The 18,772-nt window shown below is 33.3% G+C and overlaps 1 protein-coding gene across 1 annotated transcript in view; it reads right to left on the minus strand.

The window, feature by feature from the left end:
• The window catches only part of COL9A1 (collagen type IX alpha 1 chain), a 126,357-nt gene that overhangs the window by 35,318 nt on the left and 72,267 nt on the right, over window positions 1-18,772 (minus strand). Inside the window, exons 21-28 of the mRNA XM_051996710.1 lie at window positions 16,502-16,555; window positions 14,486-14,539; window positions 14,278-14,331; window positions 14,025-14,078; window positions 13,354-13,407; window positions 10,564-10,608; window positions 8,970-9,023; window positions 8,814-8,867 (exon numbers count right to left, since the gene is read on the minus strand). Coding sequence (XP_051852670.1) covers window positions 8,814-8,867; window positions 8,970-9,023; window positions 10,564-10,608; window positions 13,354-13,407; window positions 14,025-14,078; window positions 14,278-14,331; window positions 14,486-14,539; window positions 16,502-16,555 — 423 coding nt within the window. The remainder of the gene's footprint in view (window positions 1-8,813; window positions 8,868-8,969; window positions 9,024-10,563; window positions 10,609-13,353; window positions 13,408-14,024; window positions 14,079-14,277; window positions 14,332-14,485; window positions 14,540-16,501; window positions 16,556-18,772) is intronic.

The raw sequence follows: 18,772 nt of genomic DNA on the forward strand, positions 1-18,772 counted from the left end.
TATTTTTCTGATCTTGAAATTTTATTCCCTCTTTTTTCCATGAATGTCAGTCAATCAGTATGCTAGGCACTAGATACATTAAAAAAAGCCAAAATAGTATCTGTCTTCAAGGCGCTTAGATTTAAATGGAGGAAACAACCTGTAAATAAATGGGGACAAACAAAATACACATAGAATAGATAGAAGGCAAGTAGGGGACCAAAAAAGAGCTGCTGTTTAACGCAGACTTTGAGCTGAGTAGTGAAGTAATAAAAGGGATTCCAAAGGTAGAAGTGTAGCGAGGGAACATTCCAAGAATGGGGAAACAACATAAAAAAAGGCAAAGAAATGGGAGGTGGAGTGACATGTTTGAGAAACAGCAAGAAGCCCATTGTTGCTAGATCTTAACTTTTGGGGAGGAGAATAAAGAGTAAGAAGACTGGAAAAGTAGGATGGAGATAGGTTTTAAAGGTTTTTAAAATCCAGAGAATTTCATTTTTGAACTGGAGGTAATATAGAGCCACTAGCACTTATTGACTATAGGCTGAATTGCTCATATGTAGATTTTAGATTTAGGATTTCCTAGATTTAGAAAAACATCTCCACCTGAGGAAGGGATAGACTAAATCAGGGAGAAACTTAAGTAAGGGGAGCCAATCAGGAAACCATTGCAATAGTCCAGATGAGAGCTGATGAAGACCTGAACAAGAGTGATAGTTTTGTCTTTCCAGAGAAGAGGACCAAGAAATGTTATGAAAACAGAAATGGTGAGATGTGGCAACATATTGGAGAAGGGTAGCAAGAAAGGGAGAGGAGAGAGGGGGGATGGAGGGAGGAAGAGAGAGACAGAAAAACAGAGAGGGATGCAGAGAAAGAGAGAGCGAGAGAAAGAGACAGAGAGACAGAGAGACAGAGAGAGACAGAGATAGAGAGAGACAGAGAGAGAATGAAAATGAGATTGGGAGCCTGAGTGACTAGGAGAATGGTGATGTTCTCAATAGCAATAGAAGATTTTGGAAGAGAAGAGGGTCTTAAGGATTTGGGAAGACAATGAGCTCCTTTTGGGCTTCTTGAATTTGAGATGTTTATGGGATATAGAGTTTAAAATGTCCAGTAGGCATTTGATAATGTAGGATTGAAACTCAGAAAAGACATAACATATATAACCATATATGTAGCTGAGAGCCATACATCTGGAACAACAGTTGGATAACTCATAAGCTGATGAGATCATCAGGTAAGAAAATATAGGGAAAAAAAGAGAAGACAGCCCAGGAGAGAAAATTAATGAGCTCAGTTAACAAGCCTTATAAACATCAGTAGACCATGCCCCTCTCAGTATCCCAGAAATAGTCAAATGTAACTATTATAAGTCTGAAACTTGAACATATACAAAAGCATGCATGCAAATTAATTAAAGGAACTATGATAATTAATCCTGAAGAAGAGAAGATTGATAGAAAATATGATAGTTATGGATCAAATATTTGTTGTGTGACATGATTTGAGATTAGTTTTTTTTGTTTGTTGGGTTTTTTTTTTTTTTCTGCTTTGTCCTATAGGTCTTATAGGGCCTTAGGCCTATAGGGCAATAGGGGGAAATTGTGAAGACACAAAATTTAAGTTTCACATGAAAAACTTCTTAGTGATTAAATAATAAAAGATTATTTAATTAAATTAAATTAATTTAAATAATTTAATTAAGTTAAAGATTAAAACTGTCCAAAATGAATGGCCTGCGCCTCAGGAAGCAATGGTTCTCCTTGGATGTCAAGCAAAAGTTGGATGGCCATGTGCTGGATACAATGTAAAAGAAATTCTTTTAAGATATAAACTAGACCAGATGGTCACTGAGATCCCGCTCATTTTTGAATTCAGTGACCCTATGGTAAGATCCATGAATTTAGGGGTATTTGTTCCTCTGCTTATGCAAAATTGAGATTCTTAACCTATTTTGGGCAACCTGGTGAAACTTATAGACTCCTCAGAATAATAGTTTTAAATGCATAAAATAAAATCCATAGTGTTACAAAAGAAACCAGTGACATTGAAATGCAGTTATTAAAAAAAAATTTAAACAGGTTCACGGAATCCAGGTCAAGAATCCCTTACACAGAAGATGTTTTTAGAGACCATAGGACTTCTCCCTTTCTTTTCACTTTCCTCCTATAAGTCTTTGGCTAGTGAGTTCTTAGGTAAGTCTATAACAACATACTCACCAAATAAAGAAATAAAATATTTACTTTTCAAACAATGACCCAAGAGAAATAAAGAGATTGTTTTATACTAGAGGAATGGGCAATTCTGGGGCCAAGTCTTGTGGTTTCTGCTTTAGTCTGAAAATAATCAGGTTTTCTTTCTAAGGTCTGCTATTTCACTATGAACTAATGAAAGGATATTAGCAAGAGTGACAGGGACACAAAACAGTAATCAGTGCAAGCACAGATTAAGCTAAACAAATTTCATGAGAAGAGTAATTAACTATGACACTGATGACAGGAAATGCAATGACAGAGCTGTTAATTAAAAGATAGAAACTGCTACACATCAGTGAGCTGGGGCGATAACAATATTCTCAGATACCCTGAGTTGGGGGTCGGGAGTTAATATTTTTCTTCCAAAATACATTCACTTCTATTTCTCCCAAACAGATCAACCATCACAGAAAAGGCACTGGAATTTCAATTTAGTAGAGAGACCTCAAGGCACTGGAGTTTCAATTTAGGATTCAGAGCTAGAAAGGACCTCCAATCTCTTTTGACAAGAAAAATGAAGCCCGGAAAACTTAAGTGACTTAGTAGAGAGAAAACTTTCAGTGAAGACAAAACTCAAATGTAGATTCTCTAATTCCCCAAAATTTCAGGCTTTTTTTCCATTCTGTTAGTAGCCCAGAAACAATTTTCAATAGAAAGAATAGAGACTAAGGCAGAGTCTTAACACAATGAGAATGTCATGATGCAAGAATCAAATTAGCTCAAGTCTTTTCCCATATTTAGGGAACATTTTCATAGTCTTCATCCTTTTCCCCAGATTAGAGTTTAGAATTCTTCAAGATATATGCTGCTATGGCTACACCCAAAAGAAAGGACACTGGGAAATGAATGTAAACTGTTTGCATTTCTGTTTTTCTTCCTGGGTTATTTCTATCTTCTGAATCCAATTCTCCCTGTGCAACAAGAGAACTGTTCGGTTCTGCACATATATTGTATATAGGATATACTGTGACATATTTAACATATATAGGACTGTTTGTCATCTGGGGGAGGGGGTGAAGGGAGGGAGGAGAAAAATCGGAACAGAAGTGAGTGCAAAGGATAATGGTGTAAAAAAATTTTTTTTCAAAATAATATAGATAGATGTATGCTGCTATGAGAAAGGCACATTGCCTTTTAGAAGCTTCTATTTGCATTGTTCTCCATGTGTAAGAGTAGTAAATTCCTTGAAAATAAAAACTACATTTTTCCCTTTGTTCTTTTTTTTCTTTTTATTCGAGTGCCTAGCAAGATACTAGTAATGTAGTAGATGCTTAGTAAATGTATTGCCAGCACTTAGCATGGTGCCTGGCATATAGGGTTTAATAAATGCTTCTTGTATTCTTCCTTTGTTTTCAAAGGGGAACAATGATATCACAGGTGATATTTTGACTTGCATGGGAAGTGGATTTAAATGAAGCAGAGTTGTGCAAAGTTGTCAACTTCACTCTGTTCCAGCCACTGAAGTCCAATAACAAGACAAAAGTCAAGAGAAAAATAAATGCTTATTGACTTAAGGGAAAGAAAAGCAACTATAAAAGACTTCTCTTTCCATTTTGTTGTACACATTCTAATATGTTTACTAATACATTTAAGGACCAATCAAGGCATTATTACAATTTTCAGGAGAAGAGTTACCTATATCTATGTAACTTTGTTAGCTATACGACACTATTTCAGCTTTATTTCCATGACTGGTAATGTTGTATTATCACTATTAGATAGTAAATGGTCCCTGGGAAATGAACAGTCTTGCTCAATTTAAGCCTGCTAAATGTGGCTTGGCGAGCACAGATATGAGCCCTGCTGTAAGTCTTCAGTCTATCTAAGGGAACCACTAAAGCATTCAATCAAAATCTCCTTCAAGATTATCCATCACTGAACAGACTGAGCAGGTATTTTTTTTAATAAATCAGGACCAGTTGTTCGTTCAAAAAATCCATGTAGATAGAGGTCATGGAACATGACAGTCATTTTTAAATAACAACCACTTATCTTAGGATAGTGTTTGTGAATCTTCATTTAATGATGTGTCTGTTTATAAATGGATCTATTATTCTTGCACAGAATCATGGGAAAGGCACATTTGCTGACTTACATTACTGTTGCTGAGGTTGTTTTGTAAAATCTTCCTAACTTTATTGAAGAGTCCTTCACTCTTAGGATTACAGAGAATAGGTGCAAATATTTTACAATATTGAAGGGACCTTAGAAGCCATTATGTCCAGACCATTCCCTTTTCAGAAAAGGAAACTGAGGCTCAGAGAGGTTAAATAATTTTTCCTAGATTACATGGCTAAATATAATCTGATTCTAATTTATTCCAATTTTCTATACACTATACCAGAGGTGTCAAATCCGAGTATGGGCAGAACCAAATTTAAATGTAATTGGAACATGCTTTCTACAAAATAAATAAAAATATAATTTTTCATTGTTGTTCAGTCAGATCTGACTCATTCTACCATTTGGAGATTACTGGAATGGTTTGCCATTTGCCTTCCTAGTTCATTTTATATATGAGTAAACTCAAGGTTAAGTGAATTGCCCAGTGTCACACAACGAGTATTGGGACCAGATTTAACCTCAAGAAGATGAGTCTTCTTTACTTCAGGCTTTGCACAGAACATAGATAATGTTAAGAGGTGTTTTAAGTCAATATGTGGGCTATGATATTCTTAATTAATGGTTATTAGCTTTAATGTTTTAGTGGCCCCTCCTATTTGAGTCTGATCCCACTGCAATACACTGTGCTGCTGGAATAATTGACTGTTGTTCACTTGATTTAAAACAAAAAACAACTTAGTTGTTAAAAGATATAAAAATATCTATAAATGCAACCAAAGCTTCAAAATCTTGCTGATCAAAGAAGTAGAAAAATAGGAAATCACTTTACATAATCTGTATCATATACTATATACTAAATGCTTCTCTCTCTGGCAAAAGGAATACCAATTAACCCAGAAAGTCAGCTATAGATCAATGCTTTTACAAACCCATTTTATGGGATTAAAAGTACAGTTTGACTAATTATTTTACATTACCATGGTGAAGGCTTATTTAGTCATGATTTAATTACAACTTTTGTGTGCATCATAAGGACATAAAAGACCAATTCACTTTTATAGTCATATTATAGACTGTTCTCTACTAAAGTCCCTCTCAAGTAGTTTTTTTTTTTATGACATAGAGGTGACCTTGAGTTTCCAAAAGATGAGTCGGTGAAGCTTAAACTATAACAGATCCTATGGCAACCTGGAAAAATGTCATGGAAAATCCAGATGATGGATTGTTTATTGCCTGAGAAAGGGCACAGACTCTAGTGTAAAGGGCCTTTTCCTATCTCTGAATCCCCTTGTCATCTTAAACCAATCATATCATTTTGTGGGTCTCATTTTCCTCATCTATAAAGGGGAAATGGTTACTTAAATGGCCTTTGAGGTTCTTTTCAAATCTAGTTTTATGATATCAGCTTATCTCGGTTCTTAGAGACTCATTATCAGATTGACTTCAAGGCCAAATTTAAAATTTTCAGCCATACCAACTCTTACAAACCATCTAGTAAGGTCTAGAATATGGATTCTTAACCTTCTTTGTGTCATTGCCCCCTCTGATTATTTGATGAAGGCTATGGACCCCTTTTCAGGATAATGATTTTTAAGCACATAAAATAAAATACATAGAATAACAAAAGAAAATAATTCCAATTATAATAATATGTAGTTATCAAAATATTTTTAAAAACAAGTTTATGGACTCTAAGTTAAGAACCTCTGACCTAAGGAGAAGGTTTGTAATTATATCAATGAATGTAAAAATCCTTGGATATATTGAAGTATTTTTAAATAGTACTTCTATTTAGTGTTAGATAAACATATTTTGACCCATGCTACATGACTTATTTGGAAATTTCTTTATATAGAAAGTGTAGTTCTACTGTGAAGCAGACATTTTCAACTGCTTAGCTGGATTCCTTATGTCATTTTTAACATTATTACATGTATCCTCTGCCATGGATAAAGGCTTCATTATAGAGACTGTAAGATGAATAAAGCCTAGTCTCTGCCTTTAGAGAGTTTACAATAGAGTTGGAGGGGAGGAAAGGTGACACATACATAGACTACTGCAATTTTAAAAAATAGTAAATTATAAGTACCCACTGAAATGGTCAGGAAAGTATTATGAGTTTTCTTTGTACCATTCATGCTCAGCACACTTGGCACATAAAAACTAAATAAATATTTTTGACTGACTGAAAAAAAGAAAGCATTATGGTAGTTCATAATAGGGGGGAAAATACTTCTTGAAGAAAAGGAAGCCATGTTAGAAGCATCAAGGGAGACTTCATAGAAGAGGTGGCATTTAAGTTAAGCCTTATGGGTAAAATTTTGATAAATAGAAATAATATTAAGGACATACTAAGTGGTAAAAATCAGCTTGACAAACAGTCAAGAAGGCATGGGACGTATTTAAGAAATTGGAAATCATACAATTTGGCTTGACATAGAATATATGTAAGGAAGTAGCAGATGAGATGGCTGAAAGGTAGTTTGATATCAGTTCATGGAGAACCTTTGCTGCCAGGCCATGGAGTTTGGGTCTTATTTTTCAATTCCATTGGTGGTTTTTGATTAGAGAAATAAAATGAAAAAGAGTAATGTTTTATGACAATTCATCTGGGAACAATAAATTTCATGGACTGAAACAGGAAGAAACTGGAAGTGGGGAACTATTTGAGAGGCCAATATTATAGACCAATGTTTTGATCTGAGATAAATCACCTTACTTCCATGGATCTTAGTTCCATTGTCTATAAAATGAGAGAGATTAAATTAGATTATTGCTGAGGTCCTGTTTAGGGTTCTATAATCCTATAGTCTATGATCCTATTATGAAGAAGAGAAAAAGTAGCAATAAAAATTTTAAATACGCAGAAGACAAAAAAGACATTCAGGAGAAGACACAAAGAAATATGAAAACTTTGTTATGGTCTAATTAAATTTAAAACACATTTTTTAAAGCTTACCATGTAAAAGAAGTTTGTTTGTTTTATTCACAATCCCCTTTTTTGTTCATTGGATATTAAAATATTTTTGTTGATGTTAAATTCATAATAAAAAAAGAAAAAATTTAATTTAATAAAGACCTAAACTAGTGTAGTAATGATGGCGATTTACATTTAAAAGTTGGGAATGGGCAAATAAATTATGGAATGTGAATGTAAGGGAATACTATCACCTTTAAAAGAGAAGGGTTCAATGAAAATGGAAAGATGGATGAGTTGATGTAAAGCAAGTGGAATAAGTTGGGAATAAGTTAAACAATAACAATATAATAAACAGATTTTTTGAAATATCTGATAACTGGTCAGTGCAATGACCAATTATGATTTCAGAAAACTAATGACAAAGAATGATACCACCAACAAGACACACATTTTTGGATATGATCAATGAGATATTTTTTTTGCTTGACTATGATGTTTGTTACAGGAATTTTCTTATTCTTTTTTTTCTGGGAAGTGTGGAAAATGGAATAAAATAAATACTGATTAAGTGAAGAAAATTAAGTTTTATTATGAGAAAAAAGGAAGTATAGATTCAAGAAACAAAAATAGAACTGATATAGTGAAATGATGATTAGATTTTTAAGTGAGAAGAGATCAAAGGAAAGGGGAATTTAAGGATGATTACAAAATTTCAAGCCTGTATAACTAGAAAAATAGTAGGGCTATTAACAGAAAAAAAAATCTAATCAGAAGATGCCATTTCTAACTAGATGAAAGGTCTAATCTTACACACGTTCAGATTCTTACCCAAAGAAATGAAGATAGTAGAACGGAATATAATAGATGCCTAGAATCCTTAGGATACCAGAAAATCTTCTGTATTAGTAATATGATCCTTGCTTTTAGCTAAAACCTGATCAAAGCACAGAGAAATCTGTATACATAGGACAGATCCAAGAAACTTCCTCTACCAAGGAAGATCAGTACCTATTTATAGTTTTATACTCACCTGGGGCATCAAGAATTTTTATGATTTGCCCAGAGTCTGCTTCTACACATGCATGTTTTAATTTTTATAAAAGGAACTAAATTTTTAAAATTGAATTGAATTATATGAAGAGAAGATGTATGTCACTATATCTCTTGCAAAATGCATAATTCCACAAAGCAATAGTAAAGTGCTAAGGATTATTTTAAATTCTATAAAATGCATTCATAGACATTGATCATCATAACATCCCTATGAATGAGGAGGGGAAAATGGCAGGATTGCTTATTTTGATGAACAAACTGAGGTTCAGAGAACTTTTAAGTAATTTGCTAATAGTAAGACACCCAGTAGGTACCAAAGCAAAATTAAAATCCCAGTGTATTTGATTGATTCTTCTGAGTTCCACTATAACATGTTATCTCTTAAAATTGTTTCTTCCATAACCAAAGGAAGTATTACATAGTCTTCTAAGAACTTTTCTCATTTCTTGAGCAAAAAATCTATTTCTCATTTCATCTGTTTACATAATCAGGCAAATCCTAGAAGAGATAAATCTGCAGGTGCAGAAAAGACTAGTACTTACTGGTAGTCCCCGGGGTCCTCTTGGTCCAACTTCCCCTTGAGGTCCCTGTTGACCCTGTTTTCAAGAAGATGGGTAAATAACAAATTAGTAACAAATGGCCTTTTGCCTCTTGATGATAAAATTAATGAATTATGGAAAGTAGAAACAATATCTTACTGGTTTGCCTGAATTTCCCATAACACCAGGTACCCCAGGAGCACCTGTATTACCCTATGAAGTAAAGATATGCAAAATTCAATCAGAACTAAATATCCATTCAATAAATTCACCAGCAAAACAAGAAAGGAAGGGAAAATTTTATTTGTTGGAATTAAATGGCATTAATTTGTTGATTGCTTCTCTTAAAATTAGAAAGGTTGTAAAGAATGTAGAAGCCACAAGGCATTAAGTCATCCTACCCTTAAGAGTTAAGATTCTGTAGCTAAGCTCCAAGCATGATATTTTGCTTGCTAGAAGTATTTAAAACTGCAAAAATGAAGGTTATAAACCAGATGGGAAATTTCATTGAATGTCCCTCTGCAATGGTTTTCATATCAGTCTTTTTTTTTTCATCTTCTCTACTAACACTGCCTAAATAATGCCCTTAAAAACCTAAGACCTGTAATGCTATGACAGCCTCTAAAAGTTCTTCCTTACTTCCAGTCTCCCCACCTTAATCCAGAAAATACACCATTATAGGATTAATATTAAGATTTCTTACTAAGACACTATGCTATCATTATTCCCCTACTCAAATTCTTCAATGGCTCTTCATTTCCAAGAGAAAAAAAGCAAAAAATAATTTAGTCTATAGCCCTCCAGAGTTTGCCTCAACCTAAGAATAATAATAACTAACATTTACATAGTCCTTCAAAGTTTGCAAAGCACTTTACATATAAATTATCTCTTAGAATTAGGATTCTATGAGCATTAACTAATTTTACATAGAACTTTACATGTATATGTCATATATTTATATATACATGTGTTATTTATACATACACACAGATAAACTATAAACATACAGTCAGAAGAACTTCATAACAGCCTTGAAAGGTAGGTACTATTATTACTCCCATTTTACAGATAAGGAAATTGAGGTTCAAAGAGTTGTCCAAAAAAGTATTAATATTATTTAATTTATTAATATTAAGATAGTAACAACTAGGCACTAAGGTATCTCTCCTGGTGGTACATGCATTTTTATTCAAAATCTAATTCCAATTAATTCCTATATTGTGTTATATTTAATTTTCTTATACTTTTTCATTAATTCTCTGAAAAGTGGCTTTGGATAATATATTATCAGTGTTTAGTAAAGCAGATAAGCATATAACCTTATATCTCTATAAATAGCTACTAGTCACTTTAATGATGTTCATTAATATGGAGAGTACTGTAACTTAATAATCCTATTCTTTCAATGTAAATTGTACTGAACATCCATCTCTCTCCGTGTAAAAGGATGACAGTTTCATTAGATTAATACAAAAATCACAAGCAGCAAGCTTCTCTTCAAAATATTTCTGTTCACACATCTGAAAAAGAGATTTCATTATCTTCTTTATTCCTTTAACACCCTGGCTCTCATTTCTCTCCAATGTCAAATGCATTCAAGAAAGAACTTTTACATTTTGCTAATGTACTTAACACCTTTGCCTTTTTCTTTCTCTCAAATGTCTAATGTGTGATAAGAGTCAGGTTTTAGAATCTAATAATTAGAGGATAAAATACCCCTTTAATCAATTAAGAAATATTCAAGCACAGTTACCTTTTCACCAGCAACACCTTTTGCACCAGGACTTCCAGGTAAACCCTAAAAGAATTACATAAAATGTGATCAAATGTTTCAACTGGAAATCTACATGGATTTCCCTAATGCTAAACTGACATATCTGGAGAACACTGTAAGGAATTAAAAACAATTCACACTTTTTAATATTTGACCATTTGAGCCAGATTTGTGCAACTCATTTTAGCATGGGACAATATGGCTATTCACATTTCAAAGTGAATTATTTGGATCTTATAATACCACCTTGTATTTCTCTTAGTCTTTCCTAATTAAAGCATAGATTTGCTATTACATTGAAGCAACTAAAAGCAGAATAATTTGTATTTTAATTTTAATATGTTAAATTTTAATGAATAAAATTTTAATAATTTATTTTTCCTAGTTACATATAAAAATAATTTTTAACTTTCATTTTTGTTACAATTTTGAATTCCAAATTCTCTCCCACTCTTCATCCTCCCCCCCATATACTCATTAAGAAGGCAAGAAATTTGATAAGGTTAAACATGTGAAGTTATGCAAAATATTTTCATATCAGTCACATTGTGAAAGAAAACAGATAAGAAAAAGAAAGGTTTTTTTAAAAATTAGTTTGCTTCCATCTGCATTCAGTTTCCGTCAGTCCTTTCTCTGGAGTTGAATATCATTTTGGATCACATTTGCCTTCAGAATTTTCTTGGATCTTTGTATTTTTGAGACTAGCTAAGTCATTCACAGTTGATAATTATATAATACTGCTGTACTGTGTCTAATGTTTCCTGGTTCTAAAGCAGAGTAATTTCTCAAATAGAAATTACAAAAATAGAATCTAAGGCCATCCAGACCAATAACAGTTCTTGTGGACAGGACAGAAGATACAGTTATTGGGCAGATGTAAAAATATCTGTAACAGATATAAGAATATCTCTAATAGCTGTAATAGCAAACAGAAAATGAGGGAAGAGGCAATTAGGGAAGAAGGTAGTTAGAACTCTACAGAGGAAGAAGGCAAAGTGAAAGGGAAGATATTTGGAGTAAGTCAAAGTAAGGAGCTATCAGGAACATTAAGATTCTGTAGTCATTAGTGGTGAAGAACTTGGACATGAAAATTTCAAAAAGGATTTTAAAAGTTAGTCAAAGATCAAAAAATATAAGGGACTATAGGCTCAAAATGATAAAATGTTTTCTAGAGCTGACATTAATCAGGATCAACATTTACAATTAGATGCCCAGGAATGGACAATACAATTATCTTTTAATATAAAACTCTCAAGTTATTTATGCTAATGTAGAACAAAAATGATATGAATAATTATGGTCCCCCCAAAATGCCAAGTTTAGAGATTCTAATTGTAGACATGTCCCCTTGTCCTGCTGTATATCCTTTCCTTTCTTGTATGTCCCTTCTCTGGAATATTTCTTAGATAGAAATCTCTATTCTTGGAACCCTTCAATCTAGAAATATTCGGTTTGGGTTTTTTATAATTGATTGACATTCCTCCAACTGCTACCTCAAAGGTGGGAAGTTAATCAGATTCACCTAAGCAAGCCTTTCCTCCCTGGTAAAACATTTGAGTGGCTCTGATTTCTAAACTGTCCTGAAGCAAAAAGTAAAGTTAACACCAAGATTTCTCTTCCAAGAACATTATGGATTCTTTCCTACCATGATCTAATGACCATCATGCATTTAGGACTCCTTGGCAACATTCCTAACTACCACCCTTCTATGCCCTTCCCTATACTACTTGGAAGGTATCAATCCTGACTTCACTGTGTGCAGTCAATAGACTGCCCTGATTTTGAGATATGTCAAAATAGGCTTTTCTAGTATCATTTGCAGTTTATCTCTGCCATCTCCATCCTTGCATTTTGATTCAGGGTTTCCAATTAGTTAAAACACATGTTGACTTCCCATAAATGCACCAAATGTTCTTTTAACACTGTCTAGCTCATATAATCCTCCTGTGAATCCTTTAGAGTCACATCAGCAGGCCCAAACTATATTTCAAAGTAATATATGATCCAAAACTCATCACTCTCATATTGCCCCTGGTTTCTATTCCATTTTCCTTGAGGCTTAATCTCACTTCAAAAATCTGACCAGAGAATGAGAGAAGAAAAAAGTCTTAGGGGAAATCCACCCAGCATCAAGGTCAGTGGAAGGAAAACATAGTAAATTTATGAAAAGTAAACATTTTTTCAAGTAAACATTTTAAAAATCAAAGCATCCCAAAGAAAATCCCCAATACAAGTTTATAAAATTACATATTTTTGGAAAAAAAATAATAAATAATTTTATTTGGAATTTGATAATTAAAATCAATCACTAAAACTTAATAAATGACAGAGCAAGATAACATTTTTGTTTTTATGGTTAACTTTTGATTTCACATTTCCTTCATTTCACATAACCTTCATTCCCCAGTATGCCTCTTCAACCTAATATAGTCATTCCTTCTAACAAGGAATAGGAAAAAAAAGAAAAAGAAAAAAAAAAAGGAGGGAAATTTGGCAAAATTAACCTACAGAAGTCCAGTATTGTTGCAGTGTTCCACATCCATAGTCAGTTCTCTATCTTTGTAAAGAAATCAGGGAAGCATATTCTCATATTTCTCCCTTTATAGCCAAGTTTGGTCATTTTAATTTCACAACATTCAGCTTCCATCTTTTTGTTGCTATCCTTTTCATTTACATTGTTGTAATAATTATGTATATTAATAATTTTTATTCAAATCTTCCTTACATATAATTATTGATTCAACTAGATTTTAAGAACTAGATACTTACAGGAAGCCCCTGCCTTCCTACATCACCAGGAGGACCAGGTTTCCCAGGTTCACCCTGAAAAATAATGTTTATATTATCAGATAGAAATATTTCTTGAGTCATAATTGTATTACTTGAAAGGTAATAATAGAACATATATACTATATATAAGAAGTAGTATTGCAAAGGGGGTAAGTAGTAGATCTATAAGAGCAAGATAGATTTAAGTCTTCTCTAAAGCACTCATTAGCTGTATGATTCTGAGTAAATCTTCCAATTCCTTAGGATACTAATCAACTCTCAGTTACTATAAGTTGCAGAAAAGGCATTTTAACAATGAAAGGAGTTCCCTTTAGTATCAGGGTTTCAGAAATCACAGGTCTAATCCTTTTCCTTATCCTTATCCATATATCATATATGTAAGAGTAAAAAACATGCTACAAATTCTTAGATTAGCTATGTAAAATAATACATACTTGTAAAATGGCATATTACTCAAGAATATGGCAGTAGTCATTTATTCACTCAACAATCATACCCCCTCTCTTATACTTTTAGTAATATATCCTTTTGACAGTGCTATTGAAACCAAGCAAACTGGCTACAATAATCAACATTGTGTCTTTATCATTGTGGCTCTTTTTTTTTTTAAAGACTACCTAAATTTCACATTGATTAAGTTAGGTATGTACCTTTGATCCAGGCATTCCAGGGATTCCATCTCGACCATCTACTCCTGGCAAACCCTGGAGACATAAAAATTGTATATGGAAATTAGGAACACAAGCTCTGTCGTTTTTAGCTATTTGTTAAATTCCAAAACAGTTGGGTAATTATTTTAAAAGAAATGGGCTTTCAAATAATAATAAAAATAGAATTATTATTTTAATAACTAACATGGCTATATCAATTTAAATATGGAAAGTGCTGCATATGAGTACATACATTCTCTCCTTTGGGACCTGGAAGGCCATTTATCCCTCTAGGACCCTGAACACCCTGAAAAGAGAAAAAAGATAAGGGAGAAAAAATACATTTAAGTAATATACACAAGAAACATCCTATTATATTGTCAAAATAATTATTGTGGTTCTGTATATAATAGGAATAAAGGTTTTTGTGAATGCAGGGTCTAAGAGCATTTAGAACTCACTCTGTCACCCTTAGGGCCTGTTTCTCCTAGTGGTCCTCTCTGCCCTTGATCACCCTGAAAGAAATACATTTCTTATTAATAATGCAGAAGTTGCAGTTAAAAAAAAATCAGTATGCATATTACATGTTGTAGTTGCTATTTTGTCCCAAATGTTTTTCACATTGTCCTAGAATGAATATAAAATGAAATTGACTTGGAAATTAAAACTTCTTCATTGACTGAATTGAAAGATCATGATTTTGGCAGATTCCTTCTACATTTTCAAACTAGGATCTATAACAACACACACACACACACACACACACACACACACACACACACACACACACATATATATATGTCTTTTGTCCAAACTACAGATGACATTAAAATAAATCACCAAATCTGCACACCATCAACATTTATTGAGTGATGTCAACCAAATGTTCAGAAATTCAATATTTTGTGGAAAAGGTTAGGAATTTTGATCTACAACAAACATCAAAAATATTGATGTTGAGCTCTTTGGACTTTGAACTGTAACATATGCACAATCACAATAACATGTTATCATGAAGAGATGAAAATAATTTTCAACATTAATTCTCAGATTATACACACACACACACACACACACACAAAGTCTAATACATTGGAGAGAGAGATGGGCTTAAAAATAGGAAGGTCTAGATTCAAGTGGCTGCTACTGATACAAAAACCGTATGTTCCCTGCAACTTCTTTAATCTCTCAGTATTCTAAACATCTCTCTAAGACTAAGTTGCAGAGAAGTTGCCAACCTGCATATGTAAAGAGAATTTCCTCTCCTAGATTTCCCTGTACCATAGAATCACAGGTTCAATCTATTCCTCTCTCTTTATATTTACTTTCAAGTGTCTTATAATAGGGGGATAGTTTTCTATTGATTCACCCCTACTCTTTTGCCTGATTTTCCTCATGACCAACAGCTTGTATCTGTATTAAGTTAGAGGAACCATCAGTATATAGATAGCATAATAATCCTAAGTGAAGGTAGTGGTATATAATAATAATCATAACAACAAAAACAATAACATATATAAGAATTAGAAGCACAGGCTCTTTAGCTATTTGTTAAATTTTCAAAGCTACTGAATATTTTTTAAAATATGGACTTGAAAATTATAAATATAAAATTATTATTATTATCATTACTATCACTAACATGGCTATAATACTTTAGGATATGCAAAATAAGGAATACTACAGTCTGACTGAACTGGCTCTCTGTTCCTCACATATGACCCTGAATCTCCCATTTCTGTGCTTTTAAATGTTTCCTATACCTGGAATGTTTGTCCTTTTCATTTCTGTCTCAGAATCCTGAGTTTCCTCTCATATTTTTTTTCTAGTCAAGAATGTGCATTCTATCCCTCAAATAACCTTATGTCTATTTTAATATACTTATATTTGAACCTGCTATTTCCCCTTGCTAAATTGTCAGCTCTTCAAAGGAAGTTGTTTTATGTAATGTCTGGGCTAGCTTTCTGGAGAATCTTGGGACCAGTTTTGGTCTTAGTGGAGAAGTGATGAAGACAGGAGAGCCACTAGGAGGATGGTCAAAAGTGGAATGTCTCTTTTCTAGTCCTCTCAGCCCTTAAATACCTTGATAGTAGCTTATATAATTATAGCACACTAAGTATATGTGAACTAGCGAACCATTACATCACCATGCTAAGTACTAAGTATTTGTATACTAAAGAACCATCATCTCAACAATTCCCCTGAGTTAACACCTTGTTGTAAGTATCCTTCTTTCAAGTATACTTCTCCAGAGTTCTGGCCCTCTACAATTTTATTTCTCTGTGTCAATATCTCTTAGCACAAATGCCTAGCATATAGTAGGCACTTAATAAATGTATTTGGTTAATCGATACCCAAAACATTTTGAAACATGAAAAACAATTACAACATCTATCATTCCATCTCTTCTGTTCTGATCAATAAAACAACAACATATTCCCCAAATATGAAGAGTTAGGAAGAGAAAAACAACTTACAGGTGCACCAGGAAGTCCCTGGGGGCCAGGTTCACCATCAAGGCCACGAGCTCCCTGTAAAATAGAAAACAGGTGATAATGAGGTTCTCCCAGAAATAAAGCCAAACATTGCATTGAAAGATCAGTTATAATGTACAAATGTGGTAGAACACTATTGTGTTGTAAGAAATGAGAAAGGGAATCATTTCAGAGAAATCCAGGAAGACTTGTATGAACTAATGCAGAGTGAAGTGAACAGAACCAGAGGAACAAAATATAGGATAATAGTACTATAGTTAGAGACTTGGATCCGTATATCACATTGGGAACAGCTAGATGGCACAGTGAAGGGAGCACCAGCACTAAAATCAGGAGGATCTGTGTTCAAATCACTTAATATGTCCTAGCTGTGTGACCCTGGGCAAGTCACTTAACCCCAACTGCCTTAGCAAAAAAAAAAAGAAGAAGAAAGAAAGAAAGAAAGAAAGAAAGAAAGAAAGAAAGAAAGAAAGAAAGAAAGAAAGAAAGAAAGAAAGAAAGAAAGAAAGAAAGAAAGAAAGAAAGAAAGAAAGAAAGAAAGAAAGAAAGAAAGAAAGAAAGAAAGAAAGAAAGAAAGAAAGAAAGAAAGAAAGAAAGAAAAAAGAAAGAAAGAAAGAAAAAAGGAAAGAAAGAAAGAAGAAAGAAAGAAAGGAAAGAAAGAAAGGAAAGAAAGAAAGAAGAAAGAAAGAAAGGAAAGAAAGAAAGGAAAGAAAGAAAGAAGAAAGAAAGAAAGGAAAGAAAGAAAAAAGGAAGGAAGGAAGAAGGAAGGAAGGAAGGAAGGAAGGAAGAAGGAAGGAAGAAGGAAGGAAGAAGGAAGGAAGAAGGAAGGAAGAAGGAAGGAAGAAGGAAGGAAGAAGGAAGGAAGAAGGAAGGAAGAAGGAAGGAAGAAGGAAGGAAGAAGGAAGGAAGAAGGAAGGAAGAAGGAAGGAAGAAGGAAGGAAGAAGGAAGGAAGGAAGGAAGAAAGAAAGAAAAAATCCTGATCCACACATTGACCAACTATAGTTCCAAAAGATTAATGATGAAAAATGCTACATATCCTAAGATACAGAGCAAATGGACTGAAGTGCAGTTTGCTACATGTTATTCTGTGTCTGTAATGTGGTTGTGAAGGAGGGTTTGTAACATAGCTAATATAACCATCCATATTTGAAATGGATTTTATATCTCTTGCTTTCTCAATGTATAAAGAAGAAGGTGAGAGAATCAACAATTAAAACTAAAATAAAATTGAAAAAAAAATCTTATTAAAGAAATGAAAAAACATTTTTAAAAAAAGAAATTAAATGTCATTTTAGCTGTTCTCCTTTCTTTTATAAGACTGATTTACCCACTTGGAAAGTCAGCAACTCCTTAAACCTAAGAGGTGCCTCTTATTGATTTTCATGTACCTTTTATTTAACATGAGGGTTCTTAAGCTTTTTTATGCCAGGGACTCTTAACAGTGTTGTAAAGTCTATGGACCCCTTCTCATTTTTAGAAATGCATAAGAAAAAATGCATAGGATTACAAAGAAAATCAATCATATCAAGATAATATAATATAATAGTTTTTTTAAAGAATATATATCCCATAATGCTGTAAAAAATTACCCTGGCATGCGTTCTATCAATAAAAAATTATTTAAAAAAAAAGAATATATATCCCAGGTTAAGAATATCTGCCTAACAGCATGCACTAAGGAAAATTCAGTTAAGCACTTAGCACATTGATGCATCAGCCCAAATTTATAGCTCACATCATTGAAAGCACTTCAATGGTTATACTGTTTTGCTTTGACACATCTATATAGCCTTTAAGAATGTTTTTGTAAGTTAATATTGCTATCCCTATCCCATCAAAGCATCAAGATTTCAATAACACTAATAACTAATTGTTATAACTAAATTCTGGATACTATGCTAAGCATTCTCCAATCATTGTTTCATCTGATCTTCACAGCAACCCTCCGAGGTAGGTGAAATTATTACACCCATTTTACAGATGAGGAAATTGAGGCAAAATAGAAATTAAATGACTTGTCCAATACGTTTCTGAGGCTTTTATTAGATTCAGGTCTTCCTGATTCCAGGCCCAGTGCCCTATCCACTACGCCATCTGAGCTTAGAGGATATATAAATCAATGAAATTCTTTAAAGTTCTGAGATATAAATAACAACTGCTCTGCAGTCACATTCCCAGAGTTTCTAGAGCATCTGGGTAAATCTGATAGTGAGTCAAGCTCTGATAGGCACTGCAATCACAGCTGTTCCAGC

This window comes from Antechinus flavipes, chromosome 4 (genome assembly GCF_016432865.1).
Source record: "Antechinus flavipes isolate AdamAnt ecotype Samford, QLD, Australia chromosome 4, AdamAnt_v2, whole genome shotgun sequence".
NCBI classification, from domain to species: domain Eukaryota; kingdom Metazoa; phylum Chordata; class Mammalia; order Dasyuromorphia; family Dasyuridae; genus Antechinus; species Antechinus flavipes.